Source organism: Falco rusticolus, chromosome 7 (genome assembly GCF_015220075.1).
Source record: "Falco rusticolus isolate bFalRus1 chromosome 7, bFalRus1.pri, whole genome shotgun sequence".
In the NCBI taxonomy this organism is placed as follows: domain Eukaryota; kingdom Metazoa; phylum Chordata; class Aves; order Falconiformes; family Falconidae; genus Falco; species Falco rusticolus.
In genome coordinates this window covers 72,605,735-72,625,143 of record NC_051193.1, presented here as the reverse complement: position 1 = coordinate 72,625,143, position 19,409 = coordinate 72,605,735, and the positions used below count along the sequence as shown (strand labels likewise).

The 19,409-nt window shown below is 43.4% G+C and overlaps 1 protein-coding gene across 2 annotated transcripts in view; it reads left to right on the top strand.

Moving 5' to 3' along the window:
* The first annotated feature begins 4,249 nt into the window (after window positions 1–4,249).
* Window positions 4,250–19,409, top strand: part of SPTBN5 (spectrin beta, non-erythrocytic 5) — a 101,538-nt gene continuing 86,378 nt past the window's right edge. For both annotated transcript variants that reach the window (XM_037393666.1, XM_037393664.1), the window contains exons 1-11: window positions 4,250–4,357; window positions 4,484–4,658; window positions 5,677–5,757; window positions 6,712–6,863; window positions 9,189–9,356; window positions 10,623–10,742; window positions 11,528–11,685; window positions 12,541–12,769; window positions 15,590–16,221; window positions 17,214–17,352; window positions 18,761–18,993. In XM_037393666.1, the coding sequence (XP_037249563.1) occupies window positions 6,753–6,863; window positions 9,189–9,356; window positions 10,623–10,742; window positions 11,528–11,685; window positions 12,541–12,769; window positions 15,590–16,221; window positions 17,214–17,352; window positions 18,761–18,993 (1,790 nt within the window). In that variant the 5' untranslated portion in view covers window positions 4,250–4,357; window positions 4,484–4,658; window positions 5,677–5,757; window positions 6,712–6,752. The remainder of the gene's footprint in view (window positions 4,358–4,483; window positions 4,659–5,676; window positions 5,758–6,711; window positions 6,864–9,188; window positions 9,357–10,622; window positions 10,743–11,527; window positions 11,686–12,540; window positions 12,770–15,589; window positions 16,222–17,213; window positions 17,353–18,760; window positions 18,994–19,409) is intronic.

Below are 19,409 nucleotides of genomic sequence, written 5' to 3'. Positions count from 1 at the left end.
TCTATGTATGTTTATCATTTTTAAAAAACATTTTAAACAAGGAACTGTTGAAAGATGCTACTTATGCTTAGTGATTTCCTTTTCAGATTACTCTGTGGGTTTTTTCTCAAAATGCGTTCCATGCATTTCATGTCTAGTCTGAAAATAAGAAATTAACCAGCAATGTAACTATATAGCCGGGAAGTTCTGGGCTTGGCAATTTTAGCCTACAATGAAGAATAATTGCAGTTTTTCCTCATTTTGCACTACCTTATCTCTCATCTGCTAAAATTTGCACTCCTAACATCAACTGTTCATGCAACGTTACATCTTTTGTCGACTACCTTCAATCATTCTGCATGACTGGGTGGTGGCCTTCACGATGAAACTGGGACAGCTGGGCTGGGAGGGAGCTGTGTCTGTAATCGGTGATCCACGCCTGGGGCAGCGGGGACCAAGCCCCGCGAGCACCGCAGGTGGGGTGCGCTGCGCTGGCACCACGGCTGCCGGGCTGCTGTCTGCATACAGGTCTCGTAGTTCTGTTTCGTCGATAGAGAGCTAAATGATACGTTGCTCCGATATACAAACAATCCCCTAAAATACAGCTGGGAGGGAGAAGTTTTGCCCTCATGCAGTGGTCTTCCTAAGTAGCAATGAATGAAAATAAAAACATCTGAACCAGGTAATAAAAATACACTAGTTAGATCTGGCATTGGCGATGCTGTGATTCTAAGTTTCAGTTTTGTCCAAAATATTAAGGCAGTTCTGTCACCTGAAACCCTTTATCTATGTTGGTATGAATGGAAAGAGACTTAAAAGTCCTCTGTCCCGTGTGTTCCTCCCGCAAAGCCCTCGAAGCTCTTACGTTAAGTGTTTGAGGTTCAGAAACAGAAGGAAAATTTCAAGATAATATACACAGCTCCTAGGAGAAAATGCCTCTAATTCCTGACTAAACAAGCAAATGTGTATTTTCTGTTTCAGAAAGATGACTGAACTTCTTTGTGCCAGGAAAAATAAATCCATCTGATTTTGCTTTAAGCTGTCCTCTGTCAATGTAGCGAGGGGCTGCAGCTCTTTGGGTGATGTCATTTGACTGTTCTGCTTGAATTACGCTCCCTGGTGATGTCATGTCACTGCTAGCCAGCTATTCAGAGAAAAGCAACTTCTTGTTTCGACTAGAGCATGGGCAGCTGAGGTTTGTAATAGGCCAGCATTGGACCCTCCCAGGCAGCTTTAAGAGGAGCTGGGGCCCCATCTGCGGGGCCCCCCCTGCCCACGGGTGGGCTGCCCCCCAGGGCGGCTGGTGACAGTGTGATGGGAAGGCAGGCAGGTAGGTGGGGGGGTGGGCTGGAAGCCCCTCGGGAAGAGAAGCTGAAAGGTGCGTTTGGCTCTTCAGGGAGCAGGTTCAGCGAGGTGCGTGCGGGCAGGGGTCTGCAGGCTGACCCTGCAGGTCTCCGTGCCCCTCCTAAGCTGCCCGTGACTGATGCCCCAGCTTCGCTGCAGCCTTGGTATCCCACAGGAGCAAACGGCTTCTGGCAGTAGTTACTGCCTGCAGCTCCCCGGTGTTCTTGGTACCTGAAGCATAGCTCCTCTGCGCCATGATGAGGTCTAAGATTTGCTGAAATTCATTCTGGGATCGTGATTCATCTCATCTGTGTCCACACCGCCTTGATGAGAACGTCGGCGGTTTGCTGGGGCCAGGCAGCGTGGCGGAGGGGCAGGGCTACCTGTGGGACCCCGGCTGCTGCTCCGAGGCACCAGGCTTGTTTCTGTGCTTGCTTTGCATGCAGTGGGCTAGGAGACCATGGCCCTGAGGGGGGGCTACCTTCCTACTCCGCAGAGCAGAGGTGCAGATGTTTCTTGTTTTGAGACTCTTACATGTGGAAGCAACACGGCTAGAGGCACAGCAGGGGGGTAGAGGGCCGAGCTGTTCATGCACGTGTTTGCACTTAACATGCTGATTTTCTTGGGCGATTTGGGGAACCTTCATATTGGAGGTCAGATAGGATTTTCATGTATGTAATGGAGGGTGATGGGCTGAACCATGTGAATTAACTCACCCCTCTGCAAGAGCAGGCGTGAGCGTGGCCACACAGCTTTTAAATCAGAGGTGGCTTAGCCCGGAGACAGTGCAGAGCATGGGTGCAGCACCCTGGGGCGGCAAGGGGCTCGTTCAGTTACAGGGTGGTCAGCGTGCACGGCCGTAGGTAGGGACACTGGCGCGTGCAGGTGTCTGCGCCCACCTGTGCCGGTGTATTTCCCTCTGGCAGACCCCTCCATCCGGGTGGGCGAGGGCAACGCTGGGGGGAAGGCAGTGCTGCTGCCTGGGGAGCGGGGCCAGGGGGCCTGCACGGGACCGGGGCTCTGCTGTCCCGGGACAGGTCACGGCGAGCAGCCCCGGCTCCACTCCGGGCTGGGAGTGGGAGCAGCAAACTCCACATCCGCAGCCCTCCGATGGGCCTGTGATGCCACTTGTGTGCTTTTTGCCACAGGGGGGTGAAACGTTTCTTCCCGTCTCGGAGAGGAGCTGGGAATTCACATACGTGTCATGGGAGGAGGATGAGGATGGCTGCTGTATTTGAAAAAAAAAAAAAAAAAATCAATTTCAACCAGATAGAAGGGAAGCATCTTTCTTTGTTTTACATGATGTTGCCAGGAGTGGAAAGGCTGGGGGAAGAGGCACTTTGGGCCGCTTGAGTGTGAGATCTGTTTGATCTCCATGGTCTGTTTTCCTCTTGAGTGGAACAAGATTGTGGGCAGATAATAAAGGGTGCTAAACAAACCTAACGCTTCTTACATGGCTGCCCTGTTTGCAGAAGGGAATCCCGACCAGGGTCCTTCCTGTTGAGAAACAAGAAGACGCTGCTGCCATCATGGGAAACCACTTCAGACTGAGAACAAGGCAAGGGGAGGGTGCTCTTTCGGCCCTTCTCCATCCTGAGGGCAGTGGCAAGGCTCCCCTTCTCTGTGAAGGCAGCAAGAAAGGGCCATAATTAGCCTGGAGGGGTGATTATTTTTTTCCTGCTCCCTCCAGGAAATGTACACAAATACGGTTGTGCCCTTCCTCTTACCTTCTTAAATAACCGAAGAAACAGCTTTATTTGTCTGTATCATATAAACGTCCCCCGTTTTATCTTTGAACTGTAGACAGAGATACTACAAACAGAGATAGATAATCAAGAGTTCGCAAAATTTTATGCCAGACCTTTGATTCCCTTGTGGCATCATAAAAAGCAAAGCCAGTGTTTTGCATGATTAATTGTTTAGATAATAATTAACTTGCAATAGGGAGAAACGCCTGCATCCAGGGCCAATTCACCTACTGGTCCTCTGCCTTCCACCTCAGAGGAGCAAGGCGTTTGCTCAGCGCGCACAGCCTAGCCAACCTGTATCACATTTCAGTCAACAGCCTATAATCCTACCTTTAGAAGAATGTAGGTATAAAAGCAAGACAGAACAGAGTGAAGTTATGTATAACTAGGCAGCGAGCTTACAGAAGAGATGTAAACAGTTGCTGAATTTATATCCCTTTCGCCCTGTCATCCTATTCCCATTTAATAACCATTAAGAATTACATTGTATTAGTTGGCTGATGAACACAAGGCCAGGAATTTGGAGGGAATATTTTGAGTAACATACCTGTAACATGTATTCAGTTTTTTATTTTTAGCAGTCTTATGTGACACTATGCATGACATTTCTCTAGGGGGTGTGTGAAGATACAGATTCTTGCTGATCAGTTTCTATCTGTACTGGATTTTGGGGGGTGGTTCATTTCCGTGTCTCCTCCTGTCACTTTTGGATGCTGACTGAACTACACTTGCCAGAAGTGGAAAAGGCTGCTCTTCCCTTACCTCATCTCTGAGCTGGGCATATTCGCAGACAGCTTCTGGCCTCAGGTGCCTGCCTGTTTTCTAGCAGTGGTGCCCAGCAGCAACCCTCTGGTTCCTGGCAGCGACGCCACATCAGTGGGTTCTGTGCTTGTGTGACCTCGTAAATGGTGACAGAAAGAACTTGCTGCTATACAAGTTACTGGAATTATTTTCCCTTTTGTTATTAATGAGAAGTTCACCAATAGTAAACTCTGGAAGCAGCTGGCACTGCCAGCTTGATCCCATTTTGCCCTGGCAGTGGCAGGTATCTATACACATGAGCTTCCTCAAAGCAGTGCAAATTCCTAATACTTCATGATTTCACCTTCTCGTTTGCTGTATCCTAATTCAATCACTTGGTAATTGCTCTGATCTTTGCACCCTCTGCTGTGCTTTCATTTTCAGACTCCATTGTTGGGTCCGATTTCCCAAGTAAGAATTCCTTTAGGAAAGCAGCTGTGATCAGTGCAATCACGAAGGGTGCTCTTTACCAAAGCATCAGCATGGTGGATGACCGTTTTCACTGGTTTATAGCAATTTTGGTGGTGTTCATACATATTGTTGAGCGTAAGAATTCTGCGAAGCCTATGTCAACCTTTACTCATTGTGTTCTGATGGGTTATTTCCTTCAGATCAGATGAAGGGTTCATAGGTAGATCATAAATACTTGGCCTCCGTTCCTGAATTCAAAGGTCGCTTTGCGTGAAAGCAGTGAGCTGAACATAGGAATAGGAGTGGATCTGCAACTCAGTCATTCTTCAGAGTGACCAACTGCTGAATGTCAGAACAGAGTTCCTCCAAACCTGAGTAAGTCCAGGGTGGTTTTTTTAATGTTCTTTGATTGTTTTTCTGTAATGTATCATTATAGTCAGATTTGGCTCTTAGCACTGCCTTCGCATCCTGAAAATGCAGATAATCTATTATAGATCTGTCTTCAGGTAATCATCTACCAGTGCAGGGAGCATTTCTAACTTAATCTGATAAAACAGGTGAGCTGTTGCGTGAGGCAGTACTCAACAAATAAGCTTCCTTTGCACCTAGATGAAATCAGTTTGGTTATTGTTCAGGGTGGCTGCAATGCTTGAATAACCACTCTTTTAAAAAAGAGCCCTGAGACATTCTGAGGACTGTCTGGCAAACTCAGAAATGGCGTTATAATATGGGTTAACTATACGGATTTTTTACATGGGAGCGGGTTAATATCACCCCTCTGGCAGGGAAAGGCAGCTCTTTGCATATCTGCTCTCCAGATGGAGAAAGTAGGCAATGCTGAACTAACCCAAAATATAATAAAATTCATGAGGATTTTCTTTATAGCTCCGTTTCAAACTTTGCTAAATTCATTCCTTCATAAGGCTTTCATCTATCGTCGCGGTCCTTCCCTGTGTGGCTGCTAAACTGTCAGGCTTCAATGCTGTCCCTGTTTTGCAGAAGTCAGGCACTGGGGATTAAGAAACATCTGCCAGGAAAAGAAAATAAATCAGAAAATTCAATAAGAAGTCATTGCTTCTGCACTTCCCATACCTTTCCAGCTTGTAAAATGACAAAATTCTTCGTATTTTTTAGAGCATGGAAAACTATCAGGCAAGCAACTTTGCATTTGCAGTGGCTGCTGCTGCCAGTTCCCTGTTGTTGTCTTCTCAACACTAGCACAGATAATTTTTTTTTCAGTATTTTATGCTTTTTAAATTAAAAGGGCACAGAGCCCACAATAGGTCCAGGCCTTCGCAAAACAGACACAGAATATTTGGGAAGCAGGTCAGCCTGCTCACACCTCTGCAGTTTGTCAGAGGTTTTAATTTTTCATTCCCTTCTCCCTTTGCAGTGGGTTGACAGCAGCAGACACCTCTCTCCTCTTCTGCCGTTACAAGAGGATTCTTGGTTTTGCAGCTAGGCTGATATCCAGGTAATACCGCTATAATTATAAATAAGTCCAAGCAGATGATGTTTGGTCACCTAAAGCGTCTATCTATAGATCTTAAACTGATTTTTATTTTTTTTAAGTGATTCTCTTACCTTCATAACAGCAAGGTCTCTGCTGTTGCAGATTTACACCATAAGCCAAATGACTCCAAAAGAGTTGTTCAGCTGAGCTGAAATCCAGTTTATGGTGTCACAGACTCTGAAAGGGAAGGCCCCTCCTTTCTAATCTTCCTCTGTTTGGCTTGGGTGCTGTGATGAATTACAAGCCTGATTTTTCACTAATGCGGATGAGGCAGACAAGTCTGTGACAGCCTGAGGAAGAGGAATGATGCCTCTGGCCCCCAGCCTAGGACCTGGTCCACGTGATCATGGACCTGTGTCACCATCCTTACAGTAACAGGCATGCAAAATCTGAACTGGTGAGAGGGAAGAACCAAGCTGGTTCCATTTCCTTTCTAAGCAGCTATTTGATTTCTGTTGGTCTGAAAGTAGTGCAACAGCAGCATCTCAGCCAGTCCTCAGAGAACATAACAGGCTTTCAAGCACCGCACTGGAAGTGATTTGCAGATCCCTCTTTCTGACAGGGTCTAAGATCAGTTCTCAGCTAGGTGCTTCCAGCACACCCAAGGGAGCTACTGGCAGCTTTCAGCTCATGGTGCTCCTCATGGGATCAAGTGGCTGGGGGGAGGCTGAAAGAAAGATAGAAAGAAAGAAAGTACAGCTGCATAGGTACGTGCCACACTTTCATCCTGAAACTAGAGATGCATTTTAAAAGGGAGAAGTCAAGTAAGTTAAAAATAAAGTTGAGTGAAATGAGAGTGCAAAGTACAAGCAAAAGGACATTAAGGTGTTGTGCTGGGTGTGGTATTGGATCTCGTACCCATTGAGGCTGGGTTCCCTGCAGGTACTGGGGAAACAAATGTTATTGTCTCCTCAGCCTTGAGCACCTCACTGGAGTTTCTGACTTCCTAAGTGACCATGGGTACCGAATATGAAAAAGACCATATCAAAAAGCTGCAGGAGCAGCGTATGTCCATGCAAAAGAAGACCTTCACCAACTGGATGAACAACATCTTCTTCAGGAATAATGTAGGTAGCTCCTTCAATATGGGGATTTTTTTTTCTGCTTTTTGTTTTATTGATTTCACCAACTGTATTTTTTTATTTTATTTTTTACGTATTTTTCCTGCATATATGCAAGCGAGGAAAGCTTTGATTAACCAGAGTGCTCCAGCTGTATCTTTTACCTCACATCCGTCTCCATGTCTTCCCTGAGATCGGGATTCACCTTGTTAGACTGTATGACCTTGTCATATCGTGATCTATATCTTGGTGATCATCTCAGAGGAAGGTCTTTATTTGCCCTTCTTTTTCCTGTAAGTAAGGTGTCTGCAAATGTCTGAATTTCCCCAAACCATGCTCAGTTCCTAATTGCCTGGCCAAAAGTTAAGACTTTCTGCTTTGCCTGATCAGTCCAGCTTGAGCTGCTGCTCAGTGGCTTTGAAAAAGTTGCCTGAAGTCTAACAGTTTCAGACATACTCCCACACAAGTACTGACCAGTTCATTTCCAGTCTCAGTAGTTCATGGTGATGGAAATGGACCTTGGTGATGCCAGGCAGGACCAGGCCTCCTGGTTCTGCTCCAGCTCCCCGCTCTTCAGTGATGTTTCGGTGCTAGGCGCCGTGTTTCCAATGTTTTGAGTTGGTGATTGGCACGAAGGCAGCCTCAGAGCACAACAAACTTCTGAACTTATTTTTCTTACCATGAGAGAGCTGCAAATTCTCGTTGTGCCACCTGCAGAAAGTTTGGGGTTTATGGTGTAGAACGCTATTTCTGTTTAGCTACAGGTAAATATATCTACTTTCTCATCTTAAAAACTCCTTAAAGTTCAAAGAGTAATGTGTCAGTCTTGGCTTCCTGCCCACTTCTTGTTCATGTATCATAAAAGCGTGGGGGAAAAGCCCACCAGAGCATCCCAGCCGCAGGCGGTGAGGCGCGGCGCAGCCGGACAGCCTGCTGGGGCTCCCACCGCCTCCTCCAGCAGTCCAGCCCGCATAACGTGACCGATCACCCTACAGGGCACTGCGGTGGTCTCTGGCGCTCTGCTGACTGCTTCACGTCTAGCATGAAGGATACTATTGGTTCGAACTTACTAAGCAACCTGTGACTGGTATCTTTATGAGAAGGGTGGCGCAGCAAAGCTATTAAAACTGCTGCTGGGTTTGGTATAAAGCAGGTATAGGAAGACTGTTTCTTTACAAATTTAAATGGAATTATTCTTCATTTATATAAGTGTCACAGAATATAACAGCTTAAACCATCTTTTTTCTTTTTTCTTTTTTTTTTTGGTAATAAACATAAAATTCTGCCTATAGTGTATTTAATATGCAAAAAGAAATTAAGTTGGCAACTAAACAGGGAGTTTTTCATGGACATAATTGGTCAGGGAAAGCTGTAAATTCTTGTTTCACACACTGTACAGACTTAAAGTCTCTCTGAGTTGCTTTTACACTTTCAGTGTTTTCTTCTTTCTCTGGAGAAAAGATCTGTTAAACTGATTAATAATTGGTCAAAAATTAAAAAGCACATGTCTGCTACTTGTCCATTTGTCCCCCTACATGTAACTATTCTCTGAACTGGAAAAGCTACTACTTCAGGGGGGTTTTGTTTGGGTTGTTTTTTTTTTTCTGAAGACAAAAAGATTATTTGCCGTGATTTCAGAATCACAGTAAATTATTGTTGGATGTGTGGCGTGGTTTTATCGTCACTTCTTGATGGCTAGTGGCTTAAGGCCAAAAGGAAACACCCAAGTCGAGTTCTTGTTAGCTCCATACACACCGCGTCATGTTCTACCACCTAAGCACGGGTGACCTCACTACTGCAGCAACGAAGTACATTTTTGTAAGAGATCTTAATCTTTTGCTTTGTTGGAGACTACCTAAAAAATACGGAGATGGGTGGTAGTGCAGGTCTCAGCTGGGTGTAACAGGCTTCATTGAGACTGTGGAGTAAAAACCGTGCTACTAAATGGTATTACCAGCTCAATTTTTATACGAAATGCATTGCTCAGAATAAAATGTTGGAAAGATTCATTTGAATTGAAATAAAAAATGTCAGCACTTCTAAAATGTTTGATTTTGGAAATGCGGAATTATTTTTTATTTTTCAAAATCTCCTACTTTTTATTTGCTCAGTTCTGAGGTTGTTTTTTTTTTCACTTCAGCCTGCTTTCATAAATAATGTCAGTCCTCCTGTAAATCCATTTTCTGTGAATTAAGATTCACCACTTTTCACGTATGTGCACTGACATACAGAAGACTCGGTGAAACACCAGGAAGGCGTTTGTTTGGTACTAGCAGTAGAAGGTTCTGTGGGCCAGATGTTCAGTCGGTATTGTCTGACTGGTCTTTGCAGATAAATGTTGAGATAGTAGATATTTACACAGACTTGAAGGATGGCATCTCTCTCATGCAACTCCTGGAGCTGCTCTCTGGAGAAGCTTTGCCCAGACCAAACCGGGGAAAGATGAGAGTGCATTTTCTGGAGAACAACAGCAAAGCCATCACATTTCTGAAATCCAAGGTAAGTTAATATTGATATTAGACATCACAACAGCTTATGTATGTTACCAATTATAGCATTACGTCCATTATAATTCCCTGCTCTAATGTGCAAGAAGATATTCTTTGAAGACAGGCCAAGGTTTTTATTGAAAGAAGAGAAAAAGTAATCAGATTTGAATTTCTTTGATATTTGAGTAACAACTTAGAAATAGATAATGTTCCCCCACAAAAAGTCATACCTAAATGAAGATGTACGGCATTTCTGTGTCTTTCTAGATGTTGTTTTCCCAGAATTTGGGGGACAGCAAATTTCATTAAGCAAAGGTGAAACTACCTGGTATACAAATGGAGATTTGTTTAGAGCTCTGATTCTAACAGTTTCAGGAAGTCATTGCAGTGGTTTTATTTATTCCAGTTTTGCATCCCTATTTCAGCCACATGTTAGTATGGTTTTGTTTTTTTCTTTTCTGAGCAATTTATTGTAGACCTTTCTGGAAAATCATCACACAACTCTGTGGTATGAATTCCAAAGAAGCAGCGTGGTTTCATAGCAGAGATATAGGAAAGTATATAATGCCTGGATTTTTGCTAATTACAAAACAGATGCAATGGAGCAGGGGACTGCAGCTAACACCTGCCTGCTAAGGGTACGCACTGTGTAAGGCCCAGTGGCATGCGCACATCCAGGCTCTGCCAGCTGGACCAGCCAAGCATCACTCGTCCCGTGAGTCCAGGTCCAGCCTGCAGAAAGGGATCGTGCAGACAGCAGGAGCCATATAGCATGCTTGGACTTCTTGAAGAAGTAACGCCTTGTTGGCATAAACTACAACCCTGCTTGCTGCTCAAGTAATAGTGGAGAAGGCAGCCGTGGCTTCTTTAGTGAGATGCTTGTACTGTTTGGTGAGCCCAGGAGCTACGTACTGACCAGCTGACTGGAGACCAGACAGAGGAGATGGTCTCTGGGTTTGCCCTGCCGTCACTCCTGAAATTGCATTTCTTTCCTCTCCTTAGCCACCAGTTTTCAAAACCCTTATAGGAACTTTCAGTCTTTGATACCATCACCTGTTTGTCAGGCTTTTGCTGAAACTCACCCTGGGTGCACGTGAGAGCTAAGGTGTGAACATGGGCGCTCGCAGGTATATAGACAAATGAAAAGATCACATAAAACCTGTTTCCTTAAGAAAACAGCCTGAACACACTCTTCAATGACAGCTTGTTACGTAGATGTCTCATTTAGCTAGCTGGACGTGAGTACTTCTGTGCTGAACAGATACTGCTTTATTAGCAGGTGCAAGTAAAAGTTATTGGTCCTGAGAACATTGTAGATGGCGACAGAACCTTAATCCTGGGACTTATCTGGATCATTATACTTCGATTTCAGATTTCGTCTATCAAACTTGATAAGGTGAAACAGTATCTTTGTCTTTTTGCCTGATCAGTGTATTTCAGAGACTTCGTAGAGTTTCAGGCCAGCAAGGGCCATTTTGATGATGTTTCCCAACCGTTTTGACCATGCAGATCTTACAACATTACCTGGTTATTCAACCAGCAATTTCTAAAAGCAATTGAATTTGTTTTATGCTTTCTCAGAGACAGAAAACTGTAGATTTGAGATAGATAGGATAGTCATATTCCTCACTCTCTTCCACAAACTTTTTACTGGCTTTTGAATCCGGAAAAATTTCTCTGACAATTCTCTCTAGATTTGAACTGCATGCTGCTCCTTTGCTCTTTCTCTGAAGAAAAGTATACTTTCTAAAATAATTTAACAGGTACTCTAAGTACAGCAAAAATAAGGTCCTATGAAGGTATTATGAAATCACAGTTGTTAATTTCTAACATTAGACCTGGATACATTATATTTTGTTTCTGAGTTCTAGTTCCTGGCTAAAGGAAGCAAATAAACTGAGCTTTGCTTTCCATGTGATTTCTACAAACCTTACAGAAGAGAAACATTTTCAAACTTTTTAACACCTTCAATTCACTTTTACTTTAGTAGAAAACTTCTACTTGTATGTTAAATCATTCTACCTCAATGGCAGATACAGTCTGCAAGTCATGACTTTGAGGGGATTTGTGACTAGGACAGGAGTAATACAAAGTGATCTTTGGGAACATAAGCTTAAACCTGCTGATGCTACTTCTGTGTATAGTTCACACTGATTTTTCTTTTTCCTGCTCTTTTCACAGGAAGAATTTGGAGGCAGAGCTGACGTTCTGTTTGCCAATGAAGCCTTACTACTCTGGTGTCAGCATAAAACTGCCAGCTATTCCAATGTGAATGTGAAGGACTTCTCCAAGAGCTGGAGTGATGGACTGGCCTTCAATGCACTCATACATGCTCACAGGTAAGATCTGATGGATCAGTTCAGGAGGTGCCCATTGCTGTTTCTAGCTCCGGCACAAGTTGTTCCCGGGTCTGAGTTACAAGTACTTGTCAAGAAACTGTCAAATTGTCTCTTTTCCCTTTTTCACTGAAGACTCTCCTTTCTTAAATGAATATTTTCTGTCTGAGGAAGGAAGGGCCAAAAGCTCCTGCTTGGTAGTTCCTTTAGTTGGGTGTCAAATCAAATTTCACACATCTGAACAACACTGCCCGTTATTTGGTTGTAGCCCCTCAGTCGTGTTCCTGTTGCCCTTTTGAAAAAGGTATTTTGGAGACTGGTTTTATTGTGTGACCTTTGTGGGCACAGATACCTTCTGGTTCAGTTGTTACAGAGTAAACAACCTCTCGGTCTCTTTTCTTTCTCCCTTCTCCGGACCTTTGAAAAAGTGTGAAGAAAACAGCCCAAGGCAGGAAAGAGAAACCTCCTGGGAGAACCTCGAACATTTCTTCTCCAATGAACAGTTCTGCTACATCTTCTGGCAGGATACCACAGGGGAATCCTGCAACTTCCCCAGCTGGGAGTCCTTTTCCAGAGTTGCCTGTCTAGTGGGCTTTGGTCTTCACCCACCAGTGAAGAGGAGAAATAAGTGAAGGGCAGAGATTTGCTGGGAGTGGTACATCCAGTTTTATAAGGGACAATTTTCTTCCTGTTATGGAGGCAAGGAGCAATGCTCTTGAATGAAGCTCAGGGTCAGGCAGCGTAATTTCAGCATTGCTGTCACATTCCTTAGTCTAATAAACAGTTTATGATCTGGAAGAATTTATGGCAAACATAAATCTTTCTTCCCCTCCGTGCCCCGTTCTTCTCCTTGCCCAGGCCTGATCTCATTCACTATAGCTCACTGCGGCAGGACCAGCCCATCAAAAACCTGAACAATGCCTTCAATGTTGCTGAGAAAGAACTAGGAATCAGCAAACTGCTGGATGCTGAGGATGTGGCAGTACCCTATCCAGATGAGAGATCCATCATGACTTATGTGTCACTCTATTACCACTACTTCTCCAGACTGAAACAAGGCCAGACAATACAAAAGCGACTTACCAAAGTAAGTGCATTGCTGTGTTCAGAACTTAAAAGTTAAATATGTACAGCTAAATTTATGTTGGAAATGGGGTTTTTTTGTGCCAACTCAACTTCACTGTCATTTGCAAATGGACATCAAATGAATCAAATGGCACAGCCATTTGAAAGACCTTTTATCATCTCTTGAATCTTAAGAAGTGTCTGTAGACTCTCTGATCTCTAAAGGGGATTGCATTTGTCTCACTGAAAATGAATCCTTTTTTGACCTCAGTTTCTGTTTGAGAACTGATATGGCTTCAAGGCAGCTTAGGTATACAGAGCTCAGTAATCTTGGGAGGATTACTGCTAGGCAAAAGTAGACCTAGTCAACAATTTTCTGATTTAATAGGAAAGATGATCCCTTATTCTATGGGACTATTTTGGATTTTTAATTCCTGTGAAAGTTGTCCTCCTTTCCTTCTAACTCCTTAGTCAGGTACAAAATAGGGGGGTGCGGGGTGGGGAAAGACATGAAAAATGAGGGAGTGTAAAAGAAGGGGAAACACTCCTAGGGGGAAAAAAACCCCAAAGGTAAAAAAAAAATCTACATACATTTTGTCTCATATATAATCATGAGTTATACAAAAAACTACTTGCATCCTGTTGATGGAAAACTATAGGAGTTTTGTAGCTGTTCCAAAGAAGGCCACTTTCCTTAGAGATAATTTCTTTTCCGCCTTCAGAACCTTCAGAATAATCTGTCAAAATTATTCTCAAATTAATCTGTCAAAATAATTGTCAAAAATACAAAAAAAAATAGCCTGCAGAAAACCTACACACTCAGGATGGGTCCTACATGAGCATCTGGAGTCAGGGAACTGCCTGTGCAGTTGAGAGGGGGAATGTATTGCTTAATGGGAGGCACAAAAATTCAAACTAAGACTTCTCTGGTGGTGATAAGGTGAAAAGCTTTTGCAAAGCAGGGTTTGCTCAGCTAGCAAAGTGGTCTGGGACAACAACAAGATGATCCCGAAACCTGTATCGGTTAACAGTGATGTTCTCTGAAGAGAAGCTTTAGATCAGAGCAGGACTTGGGATTCAGCCAAAGACTGGGCATCAGTGAGGAGAGTGGGCAGCAGCATTTGAGCGGTCTACACGTCAGTCTCTGGATTTTGTCCAGGAGACATTATTTTTCTTCTGATAAACCTGAAAAAGTCCTTGAGTAACCAAGTATGAGTTAAAGGAACTATGAAGATCAAACAGGCCATAACTTTAGTATTATGGGAAAAAACAGAAAAAGCGTATCTTAGTCTGTCCTTTTTCAGTTCTTGCTGTGCTCCACTGACTTCCATTTTGTATTTATTCCTTCTTGTCTCTCTCTCTTTCCACTTACCGGCTTCTTTTTCTCTGTGCATCCTTCCCTATTTTTAGCCTGTCTCTAATACTACATTCCTGTCTTCCTGCCCTTCTGACACATGCAAACATTCAGAGGGAGAGCGAAACAGGTGTTAATCTCTTCATATCCTTAGTCCCCTCAAATAGACAGCTCTGAATTTAGTAATAGGATTGGGCAGGGAAGCCTGAATCTGTCAGGGAAGCCTCTGAGTTCAGACTAAGTGTGTGACCAGGATGGCAGAGAGAATCAGCTCGTAGAGGTAAATCTCCTTTCCCCCTCCCGTCTGAAGTGACCATGCATTTGCTAGGATCTTTCAGCAAGAACTGGGTACGATGGCAGAAAATACAGAAGGGAGCCCTGGTGTCATGGGCTGCTTTTCCTGCACTAAAGGTTGGTGCTGTTTTACTCCTCTTCCCACACTGTGACCCTTACGGATTGCCCAGTGCGCTTTCTGTAGGTAAGAGCAGACCACCGCCCGCGGCGCGGGCCATTGCTGGGTGCCCCCTCCCTTGCTAATCCGCCTGGCTGGAGCAAGCGGGAGCGCCGGGAGCAGGCAGCCTTGCTCAGCCTTACACCTGCGGGCTGCAGGAGGGCTGCTACCTTAAGGGCGAGGAACAAATGCAACACAAAGTAAGAAGACAAAGATGGGGAAAAGTGTGAAACGGGGAGGAAGGATGATTTCATTCTAACACTTTTTATTTCATTATGGATTTCATCCTAAATGTTTGTTCCAGCGTTTACCTGAACTTGAAATAAAGGCAGGCCAGACCGCAAATGAAACAGATAAATGTCTTGGACTTGGAAAATTAGTATTGAGAGTTAACATCCTTACAACCCCCCTGTCTGACTACAAGACGTGCTCTAATAACATATATAAAGAGAAACAATTCCAGCAGAAGAGACTGGTCAAACAGCCCCTTCTCACAGTCTGCTCTGGGCATGTGAGAGAACCAGGATCTTGTCAGATGGTTTCCTAATAGCCTAAGGTGGTGAAGCTAAGAGGGTGTCATTGCACATTGGATGGGATAGAGTTGTTTTGGTTTTAGGAATGAGTGGAAAAAAAACATCTGTTTTTTCCATTGTGAATTAAAAAATCTAAACCCTCAATCTGGGATTCTTGCTTTCTAGTCAGCCCACGTAGGAACTGCTGACGGTCTTCATATGCATGCTGTTTATTCCAAAATTAACCTTTTCTTAAATAAAAACTGAAAAGAGACATTAAATAATATTTATCTGTGGTTTATGGAAGGTTATTCTAGGATTCCACCTGGCCTCAGATGTGACTGCTGTCATCACATTGGTATAAAAATGTGATAACTGTGGCAACCTGCTTGTCATATACTGTTTTCTGGACACACATTCAACTATTTGAATCCTAAGCTTGGTTTATTAAGATGTTGTTTTCTGTTCACCCACCTTCTTCATTCTGCTTCTTATGTGGCTTGTAACTTCATATTCCCATCACAGGTCATGTTCTTCCTGAAGGAGATAGATGACTTGAAGCTTCTATATGAGCAGATGGTCTCTGACCTTCTGAAATGGATTAAACACAAGGTGACAGAACTGGATGACCGTCACTTCCCCAACTCTCTTCAGGGAATGTGGCTGCTCATGGCCAACTTCAAGACCTTCCGCACTGTGGAGAAACCCCCCAAATATCAAGAGAAGGGCATGATTGAAGCTCATCTCTTCAACATCAGGACCAAGCAGAGAGCCAACAACCAACGGCCATACTTGCCCCCAGAGGGGAGGATGCTGCAGGATGTGGAAAAACACTGGATTATGCTGGAAAAGGCAGAGCACAACCGGGGAAAAGCACTACAGGAGGAGATGCTGAGGCTAGAAAGGCTGGAACAGCTAGCCCAGAGGTTTTTGAAGAAGGCAGCCCTGCGTGAGTCCTACCTGGAAGACATGAGGAAAGTGATAGGGAAGCAGGACTTCTGGCCAGAGAGTGCGGACAGGATGGAGGCTGCTAGTAAGAAGCTGGAAGCCATTGTGGCAGATGTGCTCCCCAGGAGGGAGCGCTTCACAGCTCTGGATGAGATGGCCGCAGTCATCAGCCAGGAGAACTATCATGGCAAAGATCAAATCGTGGAGAAGTGAGTGACAGTTATGAGACTGTTGTAGTGGAGGCTGAGTTCAAAGTCTGTGCTGTGGTAGAAGGAAATGAATTGTAGCTATGAATTGTAGCTCTGCTCCTTGTGAGTAGAACTGGCAGAAATATCTTCTACCTGTGAACAGTTTCAGCAGATAAGACAAATGCTTCATCTTCTTTAAAGCTATAAATTTTTTTTTCTTGACTGATCAAACCCCCAGGCTGATTTCTGGTGAAAAGTAATTTTAAGGTATTTTCATTATATATGAAAATGCTTGTTCTGCCAAAAATTCTATCTTCCATAAAAAATGCTTAGAGGGATACATACTTTTTTTTTTCAAATCAACACTCCCCTCCCCCTCCCAGTGTGTAGTTTGGGGAGCTACAGAAGGCACAACATGGATTGACTCCAGTTTGGAGCAAATCTTGAGAAATTATAACTTCTGTGATTATGGATATAGCCTGATTTGGGAATGGCTAAGAATGCCATACAAATAACTTCTCTTGGGGTATTTCAGTGCTTTTCCAGTTTCAGACAAAATCAGAAACTTGTGGGAAAACTAAGAAAATTAGTCTATAAAAGAGTAAACCAGACTCTTTATGAGATCGGATTGTGACTCATGATATGGTTTAGATTAATTTTTTACTTTTAGCAGCCATTTGAAGACCACTTCTTTTTTTCTAAGCCTTTCCATTGTGTCAAATGAAAGCAATGTAGGTTCTCAGGTATGAGGATCCATAAAAAAAAAAAAAAAAGTCTAAATCAAAAAAAGGCAATGACAGTTGATGTGCTAATCAAAATTCCTCTCCGTGGTCACACTAATTAGATAACAACATTGCTTTGACCTGTTTTGTGATCATGGCCTGTCCTCTTGCACTAGTGGCAAGAGTTGTGTGTGTTCATTTAGATCCCCTAAAGCTACAAGCACTGAGAACCTACCAGTGCCACCCAAGTTCTTTGGTCCAAACTGGTCATCTCTCTCCCTTCCTTTGTAGGCAAAACAGCATTTCAAAACAGTGGCAGGATCTTCTGCATCAGCTGCAGAGACGACAACACTCCCTGGGTGCAATGCAGGAAATTCTGGGTCTCCTGAGGGACATCGATGCCATTATGGAGGAGCTGAAAGAGCTGCAGGTACTGAGCCCTCTCCACCAGCACACAGCTTGCACTGCTGTCTGCGTCCCTAAAAAAGCCCCTACGTTCCAGGGACTGCCTGGTGCTAACAAAAGATAAGTCTATCAGCTATAGAAAAAATACACCATTTTAACCTGAATGCTTAACTGTGCGTTTCAGTTCGTCATTGCAGGTAACCACATGAGAAAATCCAGGCTTTGCTGCGGGGGCTTTCCCTACTCAGAAAGCCAGATATGGTATTACAGGGAGTGCACTACAGGTTAGAGTTATGTAGTAAAACAAAGATGGGAAGAAATCTCACCTAAATTTAGAAGTGTAAAAGCAAAAAACAGAATAAAACAGCCTCCTGTTCCCATTCCACATAATTCTTCTGAAAGACCTTCTGGAAGTACTTCCAGTGGTTATACAGGTGGGGACCAGCTCAGGCATATGTCTGGCCTTCAGGTATCTAAACTTGTGAGAGTGAAAAATTCCACTGTAAATGCACAGTGATTGCTTTTAGTAAGAATTTCCAGGTGTTACCAGAGCATCAGAGTGCAAAGACTTCTCTTTAGCATAGGAAATAACTGGTTTCATATTGATTTTGTAATGGCAGGAGATATATATATATCCTTTTGTCTTGCTGTATCTTACTTAAGGACAGAAAAATCCTTATGACTCTGGGTTGCCTTGTGTCTAAGTTGAAATATATATGTTATATGAAGTTGGAATTTCAAATTAAAGAGCTATCCATAAGTTACAAATCTTTCTGTCCTAGTGTTAGTAAGCAAAGAACACCTAATGGTGGTGATGTTGGAACCATGATAGCCTGAGGATATGGCAGAAGATTGATAAGGAAAGATAATGTCCTACAATAGGATTGATAGTTGTATCCATTGATACAGTTAGAAAGAGGACAGCCTTTTAAGCACTTGGTAACTTCATCAGCCATTAAATACTATGAAGTACTTACTTTCACTGTTTAGATAGTAAAGGCAAGTAAGTTCCTCAAACAACATTGTAGTCAAAACATACCGTAACATGGGATATTCTAGAATTCTCCAAACACACTGAAACAATCTGCCTACAGGTGGGTGTATAGCAAAGGGCTATTCCTTGTGCCCATGAATTCTGAGACCTTGAGTGCTTAATCAATAGCAATAACTTAAGTGTGAAAACAGATGCTTATTCGGAGAGGCCATTACTTGCACTGCAGTAGATAGAAACTGCATTATTGCCGTTAGCTTGTGAAACTGAAAGAAAAATATGATTCCTCTAATTAGGCAGTTTTTCAGCTTTACCTAGCTGACATCATTCTTTCACATTTAGAAGCTATGAGAGTCAACAGGAACCTTTCAGCTGATTTCTTTGTACTGAGCCCCTGGATGCACTCTCTGCCAATGCCTTTTGTTTCACGCCTTGTTTGCAGGTGTTAGTGAATTCCCAGGACTGTGGGAAGCAGCTCCTGGAAGCAGTAGATTTGCTGCAGAAGCACAACTTGGTTGACTCACAGATCTCTTCCTATGATGATCGACTGACACACATCACCCAGAGGACAGCAGAAATCAGCAAGGACAACACAGTTAAACCAGAAGTGCTTTATGCAAAAGTGCAGATGCTTCGCCAGCTGTATCAGAACCTTACAGCTCTGAGCAAGTCACGGTAGGGCTTTGCTTCTGGCTCCGTTCTTCCTGATTAGGACGACCAGTCATTCCCTTAACAAGAAGATACAGCTTCCCAGCATTTGAAATTTTTCATTTCTCCATTTATAAAGACATAACACCACTTGAGTGTCTTGATTGTGGTTAACTGAAAGAGGTCACTTGCTTTCATAGGTGAAGAATAGCGTCGTTCTCAGCACTTACTATGACTTGCTTTATGTGAAGTCTGAATAGCATGTGGTTCTCTCCTCCGCTCCTAGAGGAAGAGGGAACTGTAATTTTGTTTTCTTTGTTGTCTTGCATGAATATATTAATCTATGACAAAGAGGAATTAAAGGCATTCAAATTTTGGATTTTCTAGATTCTTCTGTGGTTATACTACCATTGTCTCCATGGGATCCTAATTCTGACTGTATA